This window comes from Bombyx mandarina, chromosome 17 (assembly GCF_030267445.1).
Source record: "Bombyx mandarina strain Sakado chromosome 17, ASM3026744v2".
Taxonomy (NCBI): Eukaryota; Metazoa; Arthropoda; class Insecta; order Lepidoptera; family Bombycidae; genus Bombyx; species Bombyx mandarina.
This window is the reverse complement of record NC_143223.1, coordinates 6,096,270-6,120,079: the sequence shown is the minus strand read 5'-3', so window position 1 is coordinate 6,120,079 and position 23,810 is coordinate 6,096,270. Positions and strand designations below refer to the sequence as shown.

General features: G+C 33.9%; 2 protein-coding genes across 2 annotated transcripts in view; both read right to left on the bottom strand.

Moving 5' to 3' along the window:
- Window positions 1-3,721, bottom strand: part of LOC114253265 (dietary and metabolic glutamate transporter) — a 40,000-nt gene extending 36,279 nt beyond the window's left edge. Inside the window, exon 1 of the mRNA XM_028188066.2 lies at window positions 3,476-3,721. The gene's annotated coding sequence lies outside the window, so the exon portion shown is untranslated. The remainder of the gene's footprint in view (window positions 1-3,475) is intronic.
- A 6,174-nt stretch (window positions 3,722-9,895) lies between these two features.
- On the bottom strand, window positions 9,896-22,710 carry LOC114253367 (dietary and metabolic glutamate transporter). The gene is made up of 8 exons (XM_028188230.2): window positions 22,547-22,710; window positions 21,516-21,736; window positions 21,019-21,258; window positions 20,278-20,487; window positions 19,472-19,639; window positions 18,662-18,878; window positions 17,768-18,006; window positions 9,896-10,156 (listed from the first exon to the last, which is right to left on the bottom strand). The coding sequence occupies exons 1-8, from the start codon at window positions 22,581-22,583 to the stop codon at window positions 9,926-9,928; spliced, it is 1,563 nt and encodes a 520-aa protein (XP_028044031.2). The 5' UTR covers window positions 22,584-22,710; the 3' UTR covers window positions 9,896-9,925.
- Window positions 22,711-23,810: the final 1,100 nt, after the last annotated feature.

The following is a 23,810-nucleotide window of genomic DNA, read 5'->3' as shown; positions in this document are numbered from 1 at the left end:
AACGGAGAACTGTCGCAAACACATGTTGCAGGCGATTTCCTCTTTTGTTCATTGAATTCAAAAGACTTGTTAACAGGTAAAGCCAACTTACTTTGCTTAGACATTACATTAGGAATTTTCGAAAATTTCCCTTCCGAGTGACACTGAAAGCTGGTTTTGTTTATTTGAAGAAGCGTAAAAATTTTAACTAGTTCGCCACTTTCATAAGTAAAATTTCTGATTGTTGACATTTTCTACGGTTTTTATTTTTTATTGCTTAGATGGATGGACGAGCTCACAGCCCACCTGATGTTAAGTGGTTACTGGAGCCCATAGACATCTACAACGTAAATGCGCCACCCACCTTGATGCGGTGATGCGCCACCACCTTCTACAACGTGAATGCGCTACAACCTTTGTTTGTAGCCACTTGGTAATTACTTAATTGTAGGCTCGAATAAGATATTTACTCCTATAATATCACAAATATATCGACGCTTGAAAGGCAAACGTGACTAAGCGACAATGCGTGAAGTTTACAGTAGACTAATTTAAAGTTGAAATACCTGAAAACAAAATTTATTTTAACGAATCTAGCTGTAGTAGAATCTAGCTAGTAGCTGTAGGATTGAAATGATTTTAATAGACCTAGAAATATATTTTTTTTGCGCATCGAATATGGTTATTGTCTATCATTTATGTACAAAGCAGTTATTGTCACTTAGTCATGTTTGCCTTTCAAGCGTCGATATGTATATGGTCCTATTCGTAGTTTTAAAAAATAGAACTGCAACAAAGTACAAGGTCGCATTAAAAAATATTTACAAATAAAATTACTGTCGCGCTTACTATTAAATTTTACGCCAATTTCAGCTTTATAAATTATCTTTCATTGCTAGAGCAAGCAGGTTAGTGAATGTTCTGTCTGATGATAAGCGTTATAGACGCTCATAGTTCACCACAAGAGCCTCAGACGACAAAGCCAATCTGCTACTGGTTATTTTAAGTATTATTCTATTATTCTCGTTCTCTCGAAGCTGGCCATTAATAAATGCAACTGCCGCTAAATAGAACAATTTTGTGCCTGATGTGTGCGACGTGATTGTGAAAGGCAACACTGAGATTATCACACACTTACTCAATTGTATTAGTTCAAAGTATTTAATTCCGAAATTTGACTTTAATCATTAACTGTACTCATTGGGGACATGCAAACGATCAATTCTCCAATATCTATTTATAAGCGGCGACTATACGGCTGTGTCTATTTAAATCAACGCGAAATTAATTGGCACAATAAATTAACATTCATTTTTATCAATTATCTCCACGTTAAGCACTTTGGTTGGTAGTTAAGTTAATTTAACGCTTGTGTTATGTGTGATAATGATAACTATGTCCTATATGGATCCCGATATGAACAATAGACGTACAATGCCTCAATCTCAATTCGATGTCTCAAAGTGTTTAGCCTCAATGTGTTTTATCTATGGATTCGAGATTACAATCATTAGCTTTTTTTTATTGCCCGCGTAGGCAGACGAGCATACGGCCCACCTGGTGAGTGGTTACCGTCGCCCATGGACTTTAGCAATGCCAAGCCGCTACCTACAGTTAACCTGTGAATAAATTTGTGGACCTATAGTCATAAAATACAATTTTTTTTTTATTCAACATTGTGAAAATCACACACGTCACGAGCACAATTACAAGACCACGTGCTTATTACCGACAAGTCAAACATGTTGATCAACTTGACCCAGTACAAGAATAATTCGTATTCGAAGCTATACGCGAATATTTTATGGTAATTCGAGATTTGTGCTTTATCACGCCAAATTTTAAACGGATTCGTGTTGAAAGTTTTTTTTTACTTAATCAAAATAATCGTGGTTGATCAATTTGAAGATTAATTGGAGGAAAAATAATTAAATATGTATGTTTTCCTTCTAAAATTTCCTTAACATTTCATATCGCACAAAATAATTTCCTTATGTTCTAAAATATTAAGATATTTCAAATGTTTAAAACCTGGGCAAGTGTTCTTTAGTAAGATTGAACGATTTAACTGCTCTAAATAGATTCAGCAAACGTTCTTAAGGTTTCATCAGACTATTTTTATTAAAAAAACTTATAATCTCAAGAAAAAAAACAGAATTTGTGTACCAAAAACAACAACAACAAAAACAAAAATTCTACAAGTATAAGATATTAAGCAAAATTTCCATCGCGAGAAGGCTAGCAGATGTGAAACATTGATATTATTTTGTACAGGTATCGATTAATAAATATACACTAGCATGCGTCGCCGCGCTAGCAATCGATTTTATGTGCGCCTATAGATCGAAATACTTTCCGTTCCAAACCTTTTTACTAACTTCAAGTTACAAATAATATATTGGTAATTTGGTAAGTCGATGTATCGCGAAACTGTAATCCAAAGCGAAGTTATAATAGCTGACGGAGGCCAGGATCGTTAATTCGGACTTAATTGTGTAACATCGAGTGTGACACAAAAAAGCAAAAACATTAGCGAAAACCGGTACAATGCAAATATCATTGTAAATGAGACGTAACAGAAGGAAAATTAACAATGGATTTTAAATGATAACGTGATGGGAAATCAAATTAACTGTTTCATAAAATCCTTAATATAACTCCTTATGAACAGGAAAGGTCAACACATTAAATCATCGACTAGTCTTCATTTCATTGCCACAAAGATTACAACGTCTCATCGCGTTGTCATTCTAAACGTAAAAGCGGTTATTAGAGGCGACATTGACAGGAATGAAAGTGATAAGGTTATAAAATGTTTTGTCATAACGTTGTTGTCAAACAAGTACCTATTTGCTATTTGCACTCTTAGATATTTCAGGCTGAAAATTTATTATTTCATTATGAATGAATAACACAATCAATAGCTATCAACATGTTGACTATTTTGATGAGTTTGATTATCAAAAAACACTAATAATACGAAATTTTGTGGTTATTTATTTCTAATTCAATATTGTTAATTTAATTTCATTTAATTTACATTATACATTGCAAATATAATTTTGTATAGTTTATTTTTTAGTAAGCGCATTATATGTACTTATATACCTAACCGTACGTAAAATTCTATTACTTCTCTTTTAAAAAATGTAGAAGATACCTAGCCCGAAAATTGTATTTCGTTCAACTTATCGTTAAGTCAATAATAAAAGATTACGACTGAATTTCATTATTTAATTACACAAATATGACGTTATATATTGGACTTTATTACCCGCAATTAAATTTTCTTATCAAAATAATTGTAGTCTTACACAACGCACCTTTAGTTTTTGCACGTCGCAGACCTAGTTATAATTTTGACAAATTAATATGACTTTAAAATAATGAAAATATATCTAGGCTCAAATGGTAGTGATTTAATCACTAAAATAAATTAAATGTCTGTAATTTAATTTCTGGATGCCCAAATAGATTGAATTCAAAAATTACTTACGTTTTGTATCGTTGGACTCAAGTGATTTCTTAAATAAAATCGTTTTTCGTTTTCCATTCAAATTATGACTTGTTAACACGAGTTAAGGCTACACACAGGTGACTGGCGCGCGGCAACAAGTCGTCTAGCACGTGAAAAGAACGGCGCGCACGCAGCCTCTTGGAGGATCAAAGATCAAAGCGTTATCTCGAAGGCGCAGTTGCCAATGCTGCTATATCTGTGTCGAATAATAATAATTGCCTTGCAGACTGTAGTAAATATGACGTTCTGATAGTATTCAATTATGATATGTCACGTACCAACGATTCAATATATTTTGTAATGCGTGCGAATGTGTAATGTGTTTGAAATAAAAGTAGAGTAGAGTATGCTTTAATATGCGCCAATATGAAATCAATACCAAGGAAAAACATTAAATACAAAAATTACAATAATGATACTATATCCAGCCGGCCGTCTGGTGTAGTGGTAAGTGACATGGTCACTACACAAGCGGGTCGCAGGTTCGAATCCCGCCAAGGGAAGATATTTGTATGATAAATATAAATGTCTTTTCCAGGGTTATGGATGTATATTAAATATTAAATACATGTATGTGTATAATAAAAATCTTACATTTATTTCCGTTATCTGGTACCTGTAACACAAGTTCTTTACGAACTTAACATGGGAACAGTTAACGGGGCGTGAATGTAAAAAAAAAAAAAAAAATATTTATACCTTTGCCGATGCGTTCATTTGAATTTAGTGCTTGCCGACTTTTTGTCTATTTACCGGAGCCTGTACACAATGTGTTATATTTACTATGTCGCTTAACCTATTTTCCTTAGAAAGCGGCTGAATGGCAAAAGCCACTAAAAACGTCAAAGCTACATAACCAAAACTAATTTCTCTATAAAAATAAATCATATGAGTAAAGGTTTCAGAGGAAGATAAGATACAAACATTTTTGTGATGCCTCTAATCGATAGAAAAAATAATAATTATATGAAAAAATTCAATTCCTTCAAAACTTCAAAAAGCATATTTTTTGGAAACAACTTAAATGTAAATATAGAACTAAGAAAATGATAAAATTTGTTTTCATTAACAAAATGAATTCATCATACCAGAGTGTCTTCTGGAAAGCAACTATATCTTGGGTATAACGCGATGACTATGACCACATTCTATTCTTTGTATAGCGTAAACAAAATTCCATTAATAAAATCACCTGTGCATGCGTCTGGTTCTTTGAATATAAATTAACTGTGTATTGTATTTTGATCATAATAAGTAATCAAAATGTATAAAGCTAATAATATTCGTACAATGCACATTTTCATTTACAAATACGTGTATCTGATATATTTTACATAAATTGATATTTCTTGCATTCCATTTAATTTTGATTTTCATTCAACTTTATTCAATCTGTTATTTTAAGCTATTCTTTCTACTTGGTTCTTCTAACCTCTTGATAATACTATAATATTATTATGAATGTTCCCTTAAAACATCAAGTTGATGTCTCAATTATTTTGGAACACGGCTACTCTAACTGTCATCATTGACAGAGCAGAATGAAAATTTTGTTATTGGAGTGGATGATTACGATAAAAGAATGTAAACACTAAATCCAATATTTTTAAATGAAATTAAGAACCTAAAATTTCTGAATTCAAGAATTTTGAAATATCACAACTGCTTTATCGCTTTGCCGCTTCAAACTGGAACCCAGTGGCAGAAATCACCAATGTCATTGAACTCAATCATAGAACCATTTATAAATTTGGCCATGTTTCCACAAATATTCATAAAATAATAATCAACATTTTTTTTAACAATAAAATAAATAGAACTAGTTAATATAGGTCAGATAACGTTACTTCATTCACATTCATCGATAGGTTAAGTGCAGATATGAGAACACTTAAAGCGTCCTCAATTTTAAAATATTACAAATCGCCTTATTTACTTTACTTTGAAATAACTGCGTGAGCATCGTTCTTCAAACATTGGGGTTGTAGTCTCAAATACATTGGAATTGAAATAGGCAAGCTGGTGATACCACTATTAGAGGTGATAGAGTACAAATAACCACAGAAATTATACTTGTGGTGGGACGTCTTGTGAGTTTGCACGGAGAGGTACCACCACCCGGTTTGAAAGGTGGAGTAGCCGTTGTACTGTACAAATTGAGCCTTAGTACTCTTATCTCAAGGTGGGTGGAGGCATTTACGTTGTAGATGGGTTGTTTATGGGCTCCGGTAACCACTTAGCATCAGGTGGGCCGTGAGCTTGTCCACCCAACTATGTAAAAAAATGCGAAAAAATGATCAGTAACTTCACAATTACCTATTTAGTAAAATTGCCATTTTATCTTTAGGCCATGGTCACTTTGTTTGTTTAACAATGAAAACAAATTTATACAAATAAATAAAACTGAAGTATTTCTTTCTGTCTATAATGTAAAAATGACAGCTTTTCAATAAACACATATAAAATAATAATAATATAATTAATTTCTAATATATATTTTTTACTGTAATTCTGTTTGTTCCGGCTAAACTCCGAAACAGCTCGATCAATTTTGACGGGAAATTTATTGGCAGATTTCTGATATTATAAGGTGTAGCTTATGCTACTTTTATTTTAGAACAACCTAAAAGGGATCTTTTCAAAAAAGCTACGCAATTTTAAACCAAGGCGCCTCACATATGGGGCATTATTTATATCAGACAAATAAAACAAAATTAATACTGTAAATCATCAAATCAAATAATTTGGTTGTACTTATGATGGGTATCAACGCCTTATTTATTTAACTGGGAAAGTATCGATTGCGGTATATGAATTGAATTATCTCAAAGATGTTTCGAAATAAATATTAAGTACTATCATTGTTAGCTACTACTTCCATAAACAAAATAGGTAAGATTTTTGATTTTTTAAAATATCCCTAAAAATAAATTCCTACCTAAAAATATATCTTAACTATTCGCTTTGTCGTTTGCGAATTTTATGTCGTCCGTGGTGAAATCGAACTCTGGTGGAAAAGGGACAGTGCAGTGGATCCAGCGGTCGACTGACGAAAAAACTTTAACGGTACAAATTTTAAAGAAAACATGACCTCCTTTTGGAAGTGGTGAATCCTTAAACTATTTTGTAAGGTCTAAATTTGTTTTAAACTATTACCTAATAATACGTTTTGTAACGACGTACATTAGATCTAAAGATGAAAGAAAAAAAAGAAAGTTTTGCGCAACGTTTGGAGATTGCTGAACCATTTTAATACCATTGAGTTTCAAAGCCTCAGTCATGCAAATTGGGCTAAAGAATTTAAAAAACCTTCATCGAATTAATCATTCTTTAATATTATGTAGTATTTTATTTATGAACTTTCAATATATTTATATTTAAGCCCCTGACACAAACCCATTTAAAAGCGTTTGCGTCAAACAACCTCTGTTTTTCTCCAGGTGTTTTTACCAAATACAATGATAAGAACCAACTATAGTTCCATGGTTTTAAAATTTTCAGTCACCACTTTCTTAGAAATATTTTGTTACGATATTTTTTTATTATTGGCTCACGTGTTGCTAAAATGTTAGCGGAACCCATAAAAATCAAAATGTGAACGCTGCTAATTTAAGACATTCTAGGTCTCAGTTTAACAATGCAAAGGGTGGGTACCCTTCAAACCGAAACAGATTACTGCTTCACGGCAGAAATAGACAATATGGTGGTATCTACCCGTACGGGCTCACAAGACGCCTTAGACTCAGTAATATAAATTTTTGCAGGCTTACTTTTGATTCCACGATATTATTCTTTCATCGTGAAAGTCATTCATGAAGACATTATTATGGCCTTATTTCATTGAAAAAATTGGTAACTCCCTGCGGGCTTCGAGCACCGGCATCGCTCGATACGAATGCACCGCGCATCTTATCCTTTTGGCCACGACGACTTCATAAATGAAAAATGTATCGCACATAGCACATCCTACTACATACATAATTATAAATTCTTAAGACTATTTTTTGAGTGAAAAAATATTTATTGGACTATATCAACAGCATTTCGCCATTTAAATATGATTATGAGGATGGTCGTGATCAAAAACTATATAGGTAGTAGTAACTATGAATTTCAACAGAAACAAAAGGACGTTATTAGATACTTTGCTGTAATGGAAAATGTTAGTGAACTCAATCAGTGAGCGCTTGAATAGATTAATCTCATGTTTATTTTACTTGATATCACCGCGGACACTCATGGAAACGTAACAAAAAATACTATATAACAAGACTGTGGACTGATTCCGCGCGCAAAAAAAGCTGTAATACTGGTTGACATCAAAACATCTTAAAACTTGTGACGGATGCAGATCGATTATATTAGACTATATAATTATTTTCTCGATTCAATGTTATTTTACCGAACTTGTTTTCGATTCGAATTAACATGTTTTTAAGATATGCTGAAGTTATGAGCATCAAATATTTGTTTGGTATCAGTATTATGATTGGTGATCGTGTTAATTGTAAAGTCAACACAAGATTTGGCAGCTGCTCATTTTTTTTTTTTTTTGTGAATGACTCTGATAATTCGCGTTACTTTTCAATTGAATATTCGTAAGCTAATTTAAGCAAAGGAAACAAGTTTTTGGATATTTTTTTTGCTTTACAAAATAATACTGAAGCACGAATCATCAGAGGTTTATTGTGACGACTTGTGGCTGATAGTTTTGAATAGATTTTAGAAATAAACGAATTAAAAGAAGTCGCGTTTTGTAATTTAAGAGCTAAGAATATTTGAAAATATAACCCAAGTAGCTTTGATGTCAGGCTGGTTAAGAGCTGGGAATATTTTAACCCAAGTAGCGTTGATGTCAGGCTAGCGGCCAGTCGCAAAACTCATGATAAATCCCTATGCAGCATAATCAGATGACATGGTGCGACGACCCCACATAATATCGGATAAGGGCTAAAAGGAGAATAAGTGTTTGAACATACGAGCTAATTATTCTGATTTCGTTGTTTTAGACACACTCAAAGCGAGTGTTGCAAGTTCATCTTTGTTTATTTCATTTCACCGTCTTTTAGTCAGAGAATTAGAGCTTTATGCAATAAAGCATTAAGCTGGCAATGGTTTAGAAGATCTTCAATTTTCATAATACGTATAACGCAGACAAACTAATTCTTGGCATTAGAAACATAAATTCAGATATCAAATTCAAATTTACTTTTCTGAGCACTCAAAATATATTCCGTTCTAATATTGCGACTATTTGAAGAATTACCTAAATATCTAGAGTTCGAGACCACAAGAATTGCAAAATCTTTAACTTTATTTTTATGATTAATCTCGTATTTTCTGATGTTCAATTCAATGCTCAGACATTACTGTCGTAGTAAAACTTACAACAATGAGAGTGCATAAGTAAAACTCACCTGATGTAATCTATGGTATTTATATTCTGTTGCCATATTTTTCATTTCTAGTATAAGTAAATGGTGAGAGGAACTTATTAATTAAAGTATGTCCAAAAGTTTATAGGGCGCTACGTGTTTACGATCCCGGCCTTTTTGAACCTCAGCTAATAACTATTATATTTTATTTTATTCGTTGCAGTTGAGGATGGTTCCTCTTAACGATTTAGCTAAATTCAATAAAGAAGACTGTGTTTTCGTCCAACTTGTCCCGCTTTCGTCCAACGTCCTCCAAATTTCTATATAAAATGAGGACATAGACAAATTCAATAAAGAAGAGTTTTTCAATTTGAACTGTGTTTTCGTCCAACTTATCCAATTTTCGTCCAACGTCCAACGTCCAACCTCCCCCAAATTTCTATATAAAATGAGTACATAAGTTTCGTCTAAAATCGAATTGTGTGTCGTTCAAAGGCCACACGCTGTAGATATAGATGAGGACACCGAACATATTCTAATAAATTAATACTAAACGTTGTCATTTCGTGCAAATTACAAATAGCAAACTATATTTATATCGTTTACGCATTCAATAATGTACGACTTTAGAAAATATTATGTTTGTGGTCTCGATAAATTCAGTTATTTTTTAATACCTGTGGCAGGGGATATCGTAAACCTTTAAGAACGGGTACCATAGTCCCATCTATTTCTACTACGATGAAATCATGAAGTTTGACGGCTTTTGTATAATAGACATTTATATAGGTATAATAGACTGTGATGTTTACAGGATACAGTATCAGCTTAGCAGCACCAAATGGACTGGATAATCTCCTCTGTTCGTCTTAAAAATTGACGTGAAATGGTTTCGATAGGTAAACAAGCTTAACATCGCGACGATACGTTAATTTTAACCTTGGACTCGTGATCTATCCGCATAAACTTTGTAACCTTTAATCAGACAATACAAAACCACAAATTTCCTAATAAAATACAAACATCTTTAGAATTAATCATTCTGTATTTCATTTCAATCCGTGGACAAAGGCGAATGGTCGTGTTTTGGATATACAATCTTTTTTTCTTTGTCGACTTGTCGTTTCTTGAGAGGTCCATGTTTCCAGCCCGGAGGGTAACCATGCTTGTCGACGTCATCCCACCACTGCTGCTCTCCAGAGCCCCATACGAGATACACAATGTTCGTTCCAACTAACACTGCAAATACGGTCCAAAATGCAACGCGCCATTGACCGATGGTTTGCTGTAAAATATTTATTAATAGTTACAAAGTATTTTAAATTTACTACTATAATTATTGACTTAACAGCGTCATTATCTATATATTAATACGTGAAGCAAAAACTTTGTACCCCTTTTTACGAAAATTGCGCGGATGAAGGAGGATGAAAATTTTCACACTTATAGAGAATATAGAGAACAAGTGCAGAATGCTAATATTTTTTTTAAATTATGCACTAAAAATGTATTAGACACACACACATAGTTTTTGTTTATTGTCAAACTTTGGTTATTGCTTAAAGTCTGTAGTCAAATTGAGAACAAGTTAATATTTTTTATCTTTCTTAGCGAAATCTGTCACTATAGAAATATAATAATAGCCTTTGACAATAGAACCATAATAATGTTCAAACTTATGATTTCAATTAATTATAGTCGAAATTCGTTTCATCTCTTTTGTTTGACTTCGTGAAGGTATACAACCAACCTTATGGTTAGTGGCCACTGTTACTCATGGACATCAGTGTATCAGACTATGCACACTTAACAACCCCTGAATACTCTTTTCCAATGAAAATGAACACTTCATAGGAATTAACAAAATATTATACCTTGATTGCTTAAAGATAGAACTTCCAAAAAATAAAAAGTTCCAACCAAAAATAATCGAAAATTCGGTAAATGGTATCTGTAAAAGTCGAATCGAGTCGAACCAAGCAATTACGGTCGAACATATACATACTTTATGAAATAGGTTAAAAAACATCGAGCAGAAATAACACACACACACACACATACTCTCACACTCACACACACACACACTCACACTCATACACACACACGCACACACACACACAAACAAACGCACACACAAAGATTCCAAGATTTTCGTGAGATGACTGACTGGTGTCTGCTGCTTCATTTTGAGTAAGAACTCGCAATTCAGTGTCTGATTTTCCTCGTATCTCTAAATTAAAATTCATTCTGGTTTTGAAAATTGGTCGTTCCACCTCGAAAGACAAAAAACATGATCTGATTATATCTACGATGCATGTTTTTTGGTTTTCTTAGCATCCTTGTTTACTTATATTTGCAATTTTGTATTTTGTTCAGTTAAAAAAACAACTCATATTGCAATGTTGTGACTAAAAAGAAATGCAAATTGCCAAGAAACTTATATTGAATAGAGATGTATTCACGACGAGGTTACTATAATGCTAAATATGTGAAAAATATTAACTGTTTTAAATTGATTAATTTCATAGTGAATAAATTTTTCGATCTCTATGCTTCATTCACCTCGGGACACATACCATTCATTTTGCTAAGGAAGTAGCTATTTAATACGAATACACTTACACAACTTAGACGATTTAGGAATAACTCTTCTTTTTCTCCGCCTTATCCCACTAGATGGGGTCGGCACAGCTAATTTTTCTCTGCTATTCTCTTCTATCATCTCAACACCCACTCCTCTCTCTCTCATATCGTTATTCACACACTCCAGCCATGTCTTCTTCGGTCGACCTCTTCCCCCTCTACCATGCATTACCATTTCCATATATCTCCTAGTCACTTCTCATCTTCTGTCTACGCATCACATGTCCATACCACGCTAGCCGTCCGCTCTTTAATTTGTTGTACGTTAACACCGTATAATAAAATCTTTCATCTCTACCGCAAATTATTCGTCCTTTTCTAATTGTTGTGAGAAAATCGTAATTACAATATTATTGAAACTATTATTTCATACTCAAATTACGGTGGTATTCACGACGCAACGTCTAAGAACTCGTAAAATTACTTTTTTTATTTATTTTTTATTGCTTAGATGTGTGGACGAGCTCACAGCCCAACTGGTGTTAAGTGGTTACTGGAGCCCATAGTAATCTATAACGTAAATGCGCCACACACCTAACACATTACTAACTTTACACCTTTATAAGTTACATGATCTTGATTTATTTATTTATTTACTAGCTGACCCGGCAGACTTCGTAGTGCCTCAATCGATAAATAAAAGACCTGAACTTTTGTATAAAATAAACATTAATCATACACGTCAAAGGAAAAACAAAAAAGTTATTTTTATTCAATTCCGATCATTTTCATATCCATCTACCTTTTAAACCTTCTCTGGACTTCCACAAATAATTCGAGACCAAAATTAGCCAAATCAGTCCAGCCGTTCTCGAGTTTTAGTCATTTTTATATATATAGATTAGACACACAATACACATTACAAGCGAAAAAGATACACAATAAGTAACAACAAGTAAAAAAAAACTGACTTATAACATAAGTCATATGCGCATGACCAAGCAAGACAGCTGAGTGTGTACACAAAGCTCCTTACCACTACTGGACAAAACAACACTACAACAAGAACCAATCTAACTTATAGTATAAGGAAATAATTATACACACAATATAAATTAAGCAATTAGACTATTTAATTTACTATTAATATGTCCCTGTAACATATATAAAGTGCAACGGGTTCGGCGAGGACGGTGACCGGTGCTTGAGATACCTATAAGCACCGTTAATGGATCGGAAGGATCCATAATGACGTGACTACTTAGAATCGTTCATCCACAATGCATTTCTAGAGATCTCTTTTGCCATGTATATCCAGCTTAGGAATAAAGTCCATGATGTTTCTTGAGCACTACGACCTATCTCTCTTCAAACAAGCTTGGGGAGAGGACTTAGTGATAGGCAGGGATTTATCTATGCCCCTCGTATTATTGACATCCATGAGCGAAATTTACCTACTATTAAAAGGGACGTTTGGTTATTTGTCTACAAACTCGATAACAAAATAATAATAATCCAGAAATGCATCTTAATTTAAGCATTATTTGCTAACTACCGCTATTATGAACGCTCACAATGACATTTACTTAAATCACGAAGCATCGATTGTCTTCCTTTAACAATAATTAGAAAATTTATGTCGAAATTCTATTGTTTCTAAATTATGCGGAATTTGTAAGGTTTCTCTGTCACAATGATCATTTGTTAGATAGTGATAATTGTAATTATAGCTATAAGGTCAACAACTTCTATTGCTTTTGTACCAATGCTGAATACTTTTTGAATGTTTTTTTTTTGTATTATTTATGAAGATAGTAAAATGGTTTATTTTAAAGAATTATATGGTAAAATCGGTCCTCCCTTAATTTTCAACTTGAAGAAATCGGGTATAGCAGGTATAATAAGTAATAGCAATAGGTAAATCAATTTTTGCTTGTCTTACGTAAGCAACCATTATTATGCTGTACAGCCTCAATGACCCAATGTCTAATCACCTTAATACTCTTGGCCAGCAGAAATATAGAGGTAATAGCCAAATTGCAGCAGACTAATTTATAATCTAGTTTAAAAAGGGCCAGAAAATTCAGTTTAGAATTCACTACAAAATCGTACTTTGCAATAATTCTGCTTAAAAAAATCCCATTGTATAAAAAAATTTAAGCTCCCGATAGAAACTAATGCCCGTATCTTTAGACGTTTCGTAAAATAGTCCTCCACTCTTAACTCATCCGATGATGCTCGAGCATTCCCTTGAAACTTACTCGAGTTTGGTATTTTTAGTCGACCATTACAATATTCCTCAACTGTCCTCGAGTGAGGTAATAATGATGAAAATTTGATCAAGCTAGCATCAAACCCATAGAGTTCTGTAGTCTATGGTCATTGTTTAATGTCAAAGTCAAGCTGCCGCTGTCTGTTTGACACTAGATGAACTTGTTTGATGTTTTGGTTTCTGAGTTAATCGTAAATATGTGTGCGTGCGGTAAATCTGAAAGTGTATTATTTATTTTCTAACCTATTATTATTTTAGATTTCGGATCCGGCTTTGTATTTTTATTCACAGCTTTTGTCTGATTTTGGTTGCATCGTGTTGTTGAAGTGCTTTTCCACAACCACCAGTTTATTATTATATAAATAAAACTTATAATCGCATTGACTTTATTTACCAGGTAGTAAGCAAAATATGTCTCTTATGTAGGTAAATAAAATAAACAGTTTCAAATGTCTAACCTCGAACTATTTACTTTATTAATAAATATTATCAAACTTAAATTATCAAAATATGCGGGAATCATGCACAGATCCAGGCCATTGCACAACAATATCATATATTTCCATTTGCGGTCCACATACTATTTGGACATTGATAGAAAACCAGCCTTGAGGAACGTTCAAGGTACGTCGCGACGTACCTTGACTTGACAGTTCGCTTACTTCACTCCGGTTAGGAAATTTTGCCAAGGACGTTTGAGTGGAGTTTATTTTTACGACTAATCATACCAAAACGCGCGTTGGAGGTTGAGTCGAGTCGAGTTAAGCTCGTTTAAACGACTAAAGATACGGGTGTAAGACTTGACATGTAGTAAATGAAGATGGCAAAATTATCGAAACAGCACAAAGCATAAAGAGAATCAGTCTTCATCTGGTGAGTATGTTGAAATTTATTTTCGGCTGTATTTTAACTTACAGAGCTGAAAATACCTGATATGAAATACCAAGAGCACCTACGTGAATACCTTCGTTTATTAAGACGCTTTCTAGAATTACCCGTTAGACTGTTTCCCGATTAGATTGTTTAGATTGTTTTGTTACCAGTTAACTAACTTGAAACCTAAGAACTTATATCTCAAGGTGGGTGGCGCATTTACGTTGTGGATGTCTATAGCCTCCAGTAACCACTTAACACCAGGTGGGCTGTGTGAGCTCGTCCACGCATGTAAGCAATAAAAAAAAAAGTTAGAATTACCCTGTTACGAGTTACCTATTAAGTAGCTACCTATACCCTATTAAGAGTTGTTGATTGAGTACCGCACACACTGGTATAAGACTAAAACATAAAACCCGTTTGTTATTATTATAATTTTATAAACAAAACCTTAAAATAAACAAAACAAAATCTTAAATTTCATGCACAATGTTAGAATTAGCATAATATTCAAAATGGTCTCAATGAATTAGTTTATTTGTGTTATGTCTCGGCTTGGTACGTTTTGTACCTTTTTAATAACCCTTTTGGTATAGGTAATTTTAAATACCAATCGAACAACTTGTTTAAGATATTAGTTCGATAGACAGGTCTTGGGTACATTCAATTTTAGCTAAAATGATACCTGCTCTAAGATGTAATTGTATAATCACTACCTATCAAGTAAGAGTACCATTGGCTTCTAAAAAACAGCAAAACGGTCAGAAAAAGGGAAATAAACTAAAATGAGTTAACTTTAATAAAACATTTATGTTTTACTAATATGGTATTGTCTTTTGTCATCAAATTAGCTTCAATGGCTTCTCTTTTCAAATATTATCATCCGCACATATTATTATTATACTAGCCGTACTCGCCCGCTTCGCTGGGAATTTAAAATTAACTTTATTATTTATTGTCATTATTATTAGGGAGTCCAACACTCATATAAATATTAGCCTATCCATTAAGTACATGTATTTTCTACATGGATACCAAGTTTCAAGTCAATCGGATGCATGGTTCAGTAGTTATAACGGAACATCCGTAAAAACCACTGTAGATTTATATATTAGTATAGATTATATTACACATAGCACATTGTACAGAGCATCAGTTGATCGCATAGATAAAAATAGTAGATATTTTTTTTCAATTTATAATTACATAAATAATTTGAATTATTCCATTCAGTGCTCTTAAAAATTGTTAACTTCCTTATCAAAAACAAATCTCATAAAATGCTATTCAAAAAAAAAAGTAATGTTTCGGTCGATTTAATCTATCTCTTGTACGTTATTCCGCATTAGTTCAGTCAGCCGTGCCAGTCAGTCCTTCTGGACTTTATTCATTAACTCGTTACTTCACAGAACAACAAAAAATATATAGAATTTTCTACGTAAAGAAGCATGATCATTGTTTTATATCGTGATATTCGTACTAATTTTGTAAATTACATTAATTAATTCCAAGGCATTTTTTTAACTTACACTGTGGGCGTATTGTACACCTGAGCCCATTCAAAGCCTTTAAGCCGACGTGAGGCCGATATCTCAATTATCTTATGTCGACAGATGTATCAATGTCAGGCCTTGAAGCGCATTGCCTGGAGGGCGGTCCTCGGGAGCATAGGCTACCTAACGGTTCCTTCTGCACATACAGCGTCAGCGCAAATATAGCCCCTGACAAGAGTGTCCGACTGAGAAGAAGATCAATGTATTGCTCTTCATATCGAAACATACGATCATTTCTGTCGTCGGACAATCAGAATAACTAATGTGGCTCTTAAAATCAGCAAGCTGAAGTAGTTATTCGATAAACATGTCACAAAACCGATAGAAAATGGAACAGAGGGGAGCCTCGCATGAAAACTACGGCTCATCAAGCCCAACCCAACCAACCAAGCTCATCAAGCCCAACCTAAAACAGCCATCTTTGGGGCGTGCTAGAAAACTGGCGTACTTTATAATATGGTTCGAATTTAATTTAAATCAGAAATAAAAACCAATTCAATTAATTTATTGGCATAAAAATAAACCTAGAATGCAAACTTAATATTTAGTTCGAAACGTTTTAAATACGCAACATGAATTTCAATTCCGTTTAAGCATCGCTTCCATCAGTACCATTAAATGTAACGTGGCGACCAAAAAATAAATTGGCTATAAATTTTGAAGAAACAGCCTGCTCCGAAAAATACCTACGGTGTTTTATTGCAACATTGCTCAAAAGTATTCGTACGATATATTTCCGACAGGCACTTGACTTCGTTCTGTGCAATTTATAATTCACAGAACATAGACATTTTAAGGCCATTTTGTATACACGTCAACGTCATAAACATAAAAGGGAAACGATTTGGTAGCTACGAAAAAGGTAAAAGTCTCTGTCAAGTCAAGTCTCAAAGTCTCTGTAAAGTCTCTGTTCACGACAATAGATATTTTTGTGAATCTTCGGTATTGGGTATCTGAATGGTCTTAGCCTGGATTCGTTCCTGATACCTATGTTATTAAAAAAAAGTACTATGACGGGTCAATTAAAAGTCGTCTTTCAAACGAAACACAGCGACAAAACACGATTGGACAGACACAAAATTTCAGCGACAAAACACGATTGGACAGACACAAAATTATAAATCGTATTCAATCATCCAACGTATCGCACACAAAAATTATCTAAAATGAATTAATTTAAAATTTATTTGTTTTTTTTTTCGTCAGCTTCAAACTGCCATGTGAACCGGCCTTAAACTTAGAAATGTTGAATTGGCTAATTATACGGAAAAGTCCACCAAAAACATTGGGATAGTGAATAAAATTAGAAAAATATGTTAGTTTTCTCTATAAGCTCTTTAAGTTCTATTTTAGTCAGTATAAATATAATATATGTTTGTAAATTTTAAGATTTATGTAAAACAATCTCACGTTCTAGCTCTACTCATAAAAACATATAACCCGGTTTCTATAACGGAACCTACATAATATGAATTCATACGGCAAAAATACTAACAGTTAGTTCTTTAAAAATAAATATATAGCTGGTTGCCGCTTGTCGTATGCTTTACGGCTTTTTTTAAATCAAATTAGTACTAACTTAAGAAGAATATCTTAATGATAAACATCAACTTACATCAGGTGTTAAGAGTCCAACCAGATAAGGAGTTATAATTCCAGAAATGGCTGCGATACCATTAACGAAAGCAGAACATGTGCCCGCATAATTCGGCGCGATGTCCATGGCATTGATCTTCACGCTACTGTAGAAGCCGCCCATGAAAGCCATCGAGGCTATGAAAAGGCCGACGGCCGCCGCACGGTCGCAACCCGAATACGAGGCCAGAATAATAAAAACAGCCGGCACGGAAGACGCTACGGACAAAAAATATGTTAACCGTGACCGGGTCGTGATGGTATTGAATAATGAATCAATAATAGGATTATAGGAAACCATTCAATCGGATATAGATTAGAAACAATACAAAGGAAAATATTTGCGGAAGGAACGAATTTCGTTAGAGGTATTGAAACCTTGGCAAAACCAATACAAGTTGTTTGAAGATTTTTACGAAAGCTTTTTTGACTCTGAATGTTCTAAAAAGCTCGTACCATAACTTTGAGACATGAAGTTCAAATCTTTTTTTTTATTGCTTAGATGGGTGGACGAGCTCACAACCCACCTAGTTTTAAGTGGTTACTGGAGCCCATAGACATCTACAACGTAAATGCGCCACCCACCTTGAGATATAAGTTCTAAGGTCTCAAGTATAGTTACAACGGCTGCCCCACCATTCAAACCGAAACGCATTACTGCTTCACGGCAGAAATAGGCAGGGTGGTGATACCTACACGCGCGGACTCTCAAGAGGTCCTACCACCAGTAATATAATATGTATATATGACACATCTCATATAGAAAAGACAACAAGACGTTAAATAACAAAAAGCATTTGATTCCTTAAAATCAGTTTCGTATTTTGTGAAAAAGCAAAAAGTAAAAGTGTTATTGAATGTTAATGTTACTCACAAACTGTTGTATAAATTTTACGGCCAGTGCCGATGCTGTGCCATTTCTTTCGAACGCACAAGTCACATAAACCAGCAAAAATGAACGAGCAAATGTACATGGCTATGTAAGGTAAAGCAGACATGAGTCCAGTTTCTTTAATATTAAATTTTAGTACATCCGAAAAGTATTTTGGAAGGTCAGTTATCATTGTAAAGTAGCCCCAGTCGTGGCCAATCTGAAAGTTCAATATGTTAGTTTTTGCAACTTTTTCTTTAATTTAGATGGTAAGAATTTAAAATTCATCTCATATTTAATAATCGCTGACCCTATGACCTCTTAAATCTTGAGGTTCAAGTTTGAATTTAATTGTATACTTGCTGTCGCACTTTTCAAATAGGAATGCATATCTGCCTCGCGGCAGAAATAAGCAGGATAGTGATCTACTTGTGAGACCTTACGCTATTAGCCTTATCAACAAAAAATATAAATTTTGAATTTTTTTACTTATTTTAAAAACAATGTTATTCTTTCAACTTAGAAATCACTCGTGGACAAATGTTTCGTACGTACATTTCGTTTTAGAAAAATTAATACCTGCATATCTAATTTGAACACCTACATAGTCACATCGCTTGATAGGAGTACACTGGGCTTCTTATTCATGACGGTCAGAAGGCCACGACTACTTCAACTCCATATATCTATTTCGATAACTAGTACTATATAATTAACGATTGGACATTAAACTACATAAAAGATATAGTTGTAATCAATATTTTAAACAATGTTATTGATAAATATGCTAATGAAATTGAGAAAGGAACTTACAGCAGCCATAACTAGCACCCACAATGGCGCCGATCGCAATATAGCCTTAAATGGTACTGGGTCCAATTTCTTGTGAAGTCCAGAAGCCGCTACATTCTTATTCAAATATTCTTTTTCCTCATCAGAAATGAACGGATGAGAATTAGGAGTGCTGTAACACAGTAAAACCTGTAATAAAAATGGAAACAGTTCGATATTTTTGTTTTTGTTCAATTGTGAATGTACTATCACCATTTGGAATATTTTCGTACCAAAGTATCTTTGTCTGTCTGTAAGGTTTTCATGGCCAAATCACTACACTGGTTTTGAAAGAATTTGGTATGAGGTAAATATTTAACGGCCCAAATTCATCAAACCCTTTTATTGGATCGGGAGCTGAATATCCACTCGAGATCCCCACGCCGAGGGGGCGTGGGGGTATGTGAGTGTGCAGCAGCCATCCTTTAAATGGCTACCCTGTGATTTCACTGGAACGTCTAATCACCGTCAGAGACAAGAAGAAGTTACCGCGGTTAAGCTTATAACCAAACGCGCGGCTCATCCCAAGGATGGCTGGCCACTGGAATCATCGAGGCGATTTTTAATTGACCCGTCATAGTACTTTTTTCTAATAACATAGGTATCAGGAACGAATCCAGGATAAGAACATCCAGATACCCAATACCAAAGATTCACAAAAATATCTATTGTAGTGAACAGAGCCTCGATATCGTGACGTATTTATTCAAGTCACTGGTTAACCGGTTTACCAACAAAGCGATCAAAACAATAAAAAACTGAAACATTCAGTCATTGCAGTAACTCACCCAAAACAGAAACCATATAATTCCGAGACCGCCAAAAACATAAAATACATTGGCCCAATCCCCTCCATCACTTAAGAGTAAGCCGGAAACATACGGCCCAAATATATTTCCAATTTGTGCGCCACCGAATATCATAGCTCCGAACCGTGATCTCTCCGATGGAGGAACCCATCTTGCCATTAGTAATACGAACGCTGGTGTCACTGGTCCCTAAAAGCATTAAAAGCGATTTCTGAAACTGACACTATTTGGAGTTAATTCTACGAGAACAAACCAAAATTCTGTGTATTACTAATGAAACAAATTTGCAGTGTTCGATTAATTCAGTGGTTCTTACTAGATCCAAGCTTTTACTACCAACACTGACATGTTCTTCTCACTATGTTTTAAAGGGCACTAGAAGCCTGGGTATATCCGTCGCGCTGATGATAAAATGATTTTTAAAGCAAGAAGAAATTTAAGTCATCTCCTAGTGATGTAGGATTTTTTTTTACAAAAAATATTTAAAATAGGTTAAATATGTAGTAAATCGTAGCTATTATTATCATGGTTTTTAATTATTATTGATAGCCAACTAGCTCATTAACCAATTGATACTTAGTTACTAGATACCAGTAATGCAGGATGAATACTAACAGCAAATAGCATCTTAATATTTGAGATTTAAGTAATTTTTTTAATGAAATATCCTAGTGATAAAACTGTAATAATAATAATAATAATAATAATTGCTTATTATACCTCGCCAAAACCTTCAATGACTCGTATTATAAATAGCCCAGTGGCACCTCCATAATCAACCGCTAACGGAGTCAAAGCAGTCGCCACTGAAGTTAGCAATAGTCCCAAACCGAGCGTCCATTTCCCTCCAAACTTTTCAGCTAAAAGACCTCCAGGCAAATGAGTTAGTACGTATCCGTAGTAGAAAGCACTAAGTAGGAAGCCTTGTGTTGCTTCATCCCAGTCGTATCGATCTCGCCCCTATTTATAAAAACAAAATGATAAAAAACGCTTAAACATTATATAGACAAGCAAAATTTCAAAATTTCTTTGGTTTATAGTTTCAGTACTACTCGTAAATGTTACCATACAGTTAGTTGGCCGTAAGTTTTGCTATCTCTATATACTTTTGCTCATACAAAACTTACAAAACTTCGTGGAAGTTGGAATTTTCTACTATAGTCAAAAAAATACATTTCAATACCTTATAGATTGATTATTTTAAAAACTATACTTACTCGGTGAATAATCATTGTTTCATTACTGATACTTTCTGCGACTTCTGTAGTCGAATTGAGAGAGGGGTCAGGGCATGTTTCTCCAATAATGTGTTCTGATGATTGACTTTGGACGACCATCTGAGTTATGGTCATGCTCAAACATACTCGCATCGTGAAGGAATTCGCTAAAGCGAATAAGCCCAGCACACCCAACACATACCTTTGCGGTATGTAGATAACTGGGAAAACCAAAATGATATTATTATTATAAAATTCATTAATTTTAATGAACAATTAAAACAAAGAACACCGTCCTAGCTTTTCAATAATTGTAAAAAGTTACGTTTAAATAATACACTGAGATACCCTATTAATTATATTATTAGAAACTAAAAAAACAAAACAACACAGTTTGATGTAACCTTGAGAATTTAAACTGTATAGAAAACCTTACCTAAGTGATCTCAATGTGTATCGGGATAAGTTTAGATTATCACTGATTCCACCAATCTTAACCCTTGTACCATTATGGATGGATTCTAAACGGCCTAGTAGCATCAAACACGAAAGGACTGAACTTAGAGATCGGGCTAACAAACAATAAGTATATTTTCACAAACTGAAAGTGTTATCTATATCTATACTAATATTATAAAGAGGAAAGATTTGTTTGTTTGTTTGTTTCGAATAGGCTCCGAAACTACTGGACCGATTTGAAAAATTCTTTTTCCATTAGAAGCCGACATTGTCCCTGATGAACATAGGCTACTTTTTTTTATTTTTTTTTATTTTTTTATTTTTTTATTTCATGTGTGTTTTACTGTTTCCGAAGCGAAGCGAGGGCGGGTCGCTAGTAACATAATAATTGAAAATGATAGCAATATACTGACATCTTGCAATTGTTACTGAGCGCAAGCTGCATGCTGCAATAGTAGTTTAAATTGAGAAAATGAAATTTGCTAGAACTTGAACTTTTTGCAATATCCATATAATATATATTTACGGCTTTTTTAATTTTCAGTCCAAGATATAAAACACTTAACTCTCACCTCTGTTTAATATTCGACGCCATCCAGTTAAAGTCATCTTAAATGAATCCTAATATTGCACAACTAAAAATTAATTACATCAATACTGAAGACAGTTCACAACTTTATGGATAATTATTTTATAGATAAACATTACATACGTCAGACATTTTGAGAACGAAAAAAATATACTACATTGAGCTGACAAAACATGACTTCAAATATAATAGATATCGTATCTTCGTTAGGAGATCAGATAAAACTCTCTCAAGCTGTCATCAGATATAATATAAAGTTAAGAAGGTTGATATCAAATGATAAGTTTGAACAAGCTCAAGAGATTAAAAAGAAAATCATTGAGTTTTATTGTTTAAACGAGTTTGTTGCACGCTTATAAAAATCTCAGGATTAAGATGCCTTGTGGTTAACGGTCGGAGAATTTCGATAAAATTAAATTTAAAACACTGTACTTTTCCTTGTCTGATTTTTTTAAATTAGTTGATGTTGGCAAACTATTAGGATCCATAAGCACTATCAACGCATTTCACTTTCAGCCAAACCCAACAAAACACAGTAGAACATACCCAAGCCCATCGGTCCGGTTTTAAAAATGCTCTCAAAGCACGGTTTTCTGCAAAGCTGGTACCACGGTAGGTAGCGATAGTATTGTTCCCCTAATATTGCTGATATCTAATATGTGGTAAGGGTTTTAATCAAAATATGAAAAACCCAAAGATATGCGTTCAGATTCTCAAAATCTCAACCTTAATGTGTCACAGCGGTCTCATCCTTCAAACCCAAAGGAATGACAGCTTTGCTGCAGAAATAAGTACAATAGTGATATTTACTTGCACGAGTACATTATTTTTAGTAAATATATTTCTTAAAACCCAAATAATATATATCTAAGCTAGATTAATAAAAGGTTTACCACCATTACTGGTGGTAGGACCTCTTGAGAGTCGGCAAGAGTAGGTACCACCACCCTGCTTATTTCTGCCGTGAAGCAGTAATACGTTTCGGCTTGAAGGTTGGGCAGTCATTGTAACTATACCTGAGACCTTAGAACTTATGTCTCAAGGTGGGTGGCGCATTTACGTTGTAGATGTCTATGGGCTTCAGTAACCACTTAAGACCGGGTGGACTGTGAGCTCGTCCACCCATCTAAGCGATAAAAAAAAACCTAATTTTTATCAAATACTTCATATGTAAAAATGCCTAATACATCTCTTAGAGTATGGCGAAAAAATCCTTGAAAATTTAATCAAATATTCGAATCTATATA

Excerpts from the sequence above, each read along its gene's own strand:
- LOC114253367 (XM_028188230.2), bottom strand. The coding sequence starts at position 22,583 with ATGACTTTAACTGGATGGCGTCGAATATTAAACAGAG. Across the intron at positions 18,879-19,471 it reads GGGTGCTAGTTATGGCTGCT|ATTGGCCACGACTGGGGCTA; the intron begins GTAAGTTCCTTT and ends TTGAACTTTCAG. Across the intron at positions 18,007-18,661 it reads TAAAATTTATACAACAGTTT|CGTCTTCCGTGCCGGCTGTT; the intron begins GTGAGTAACATT and ends TTTTGTCCGTAG.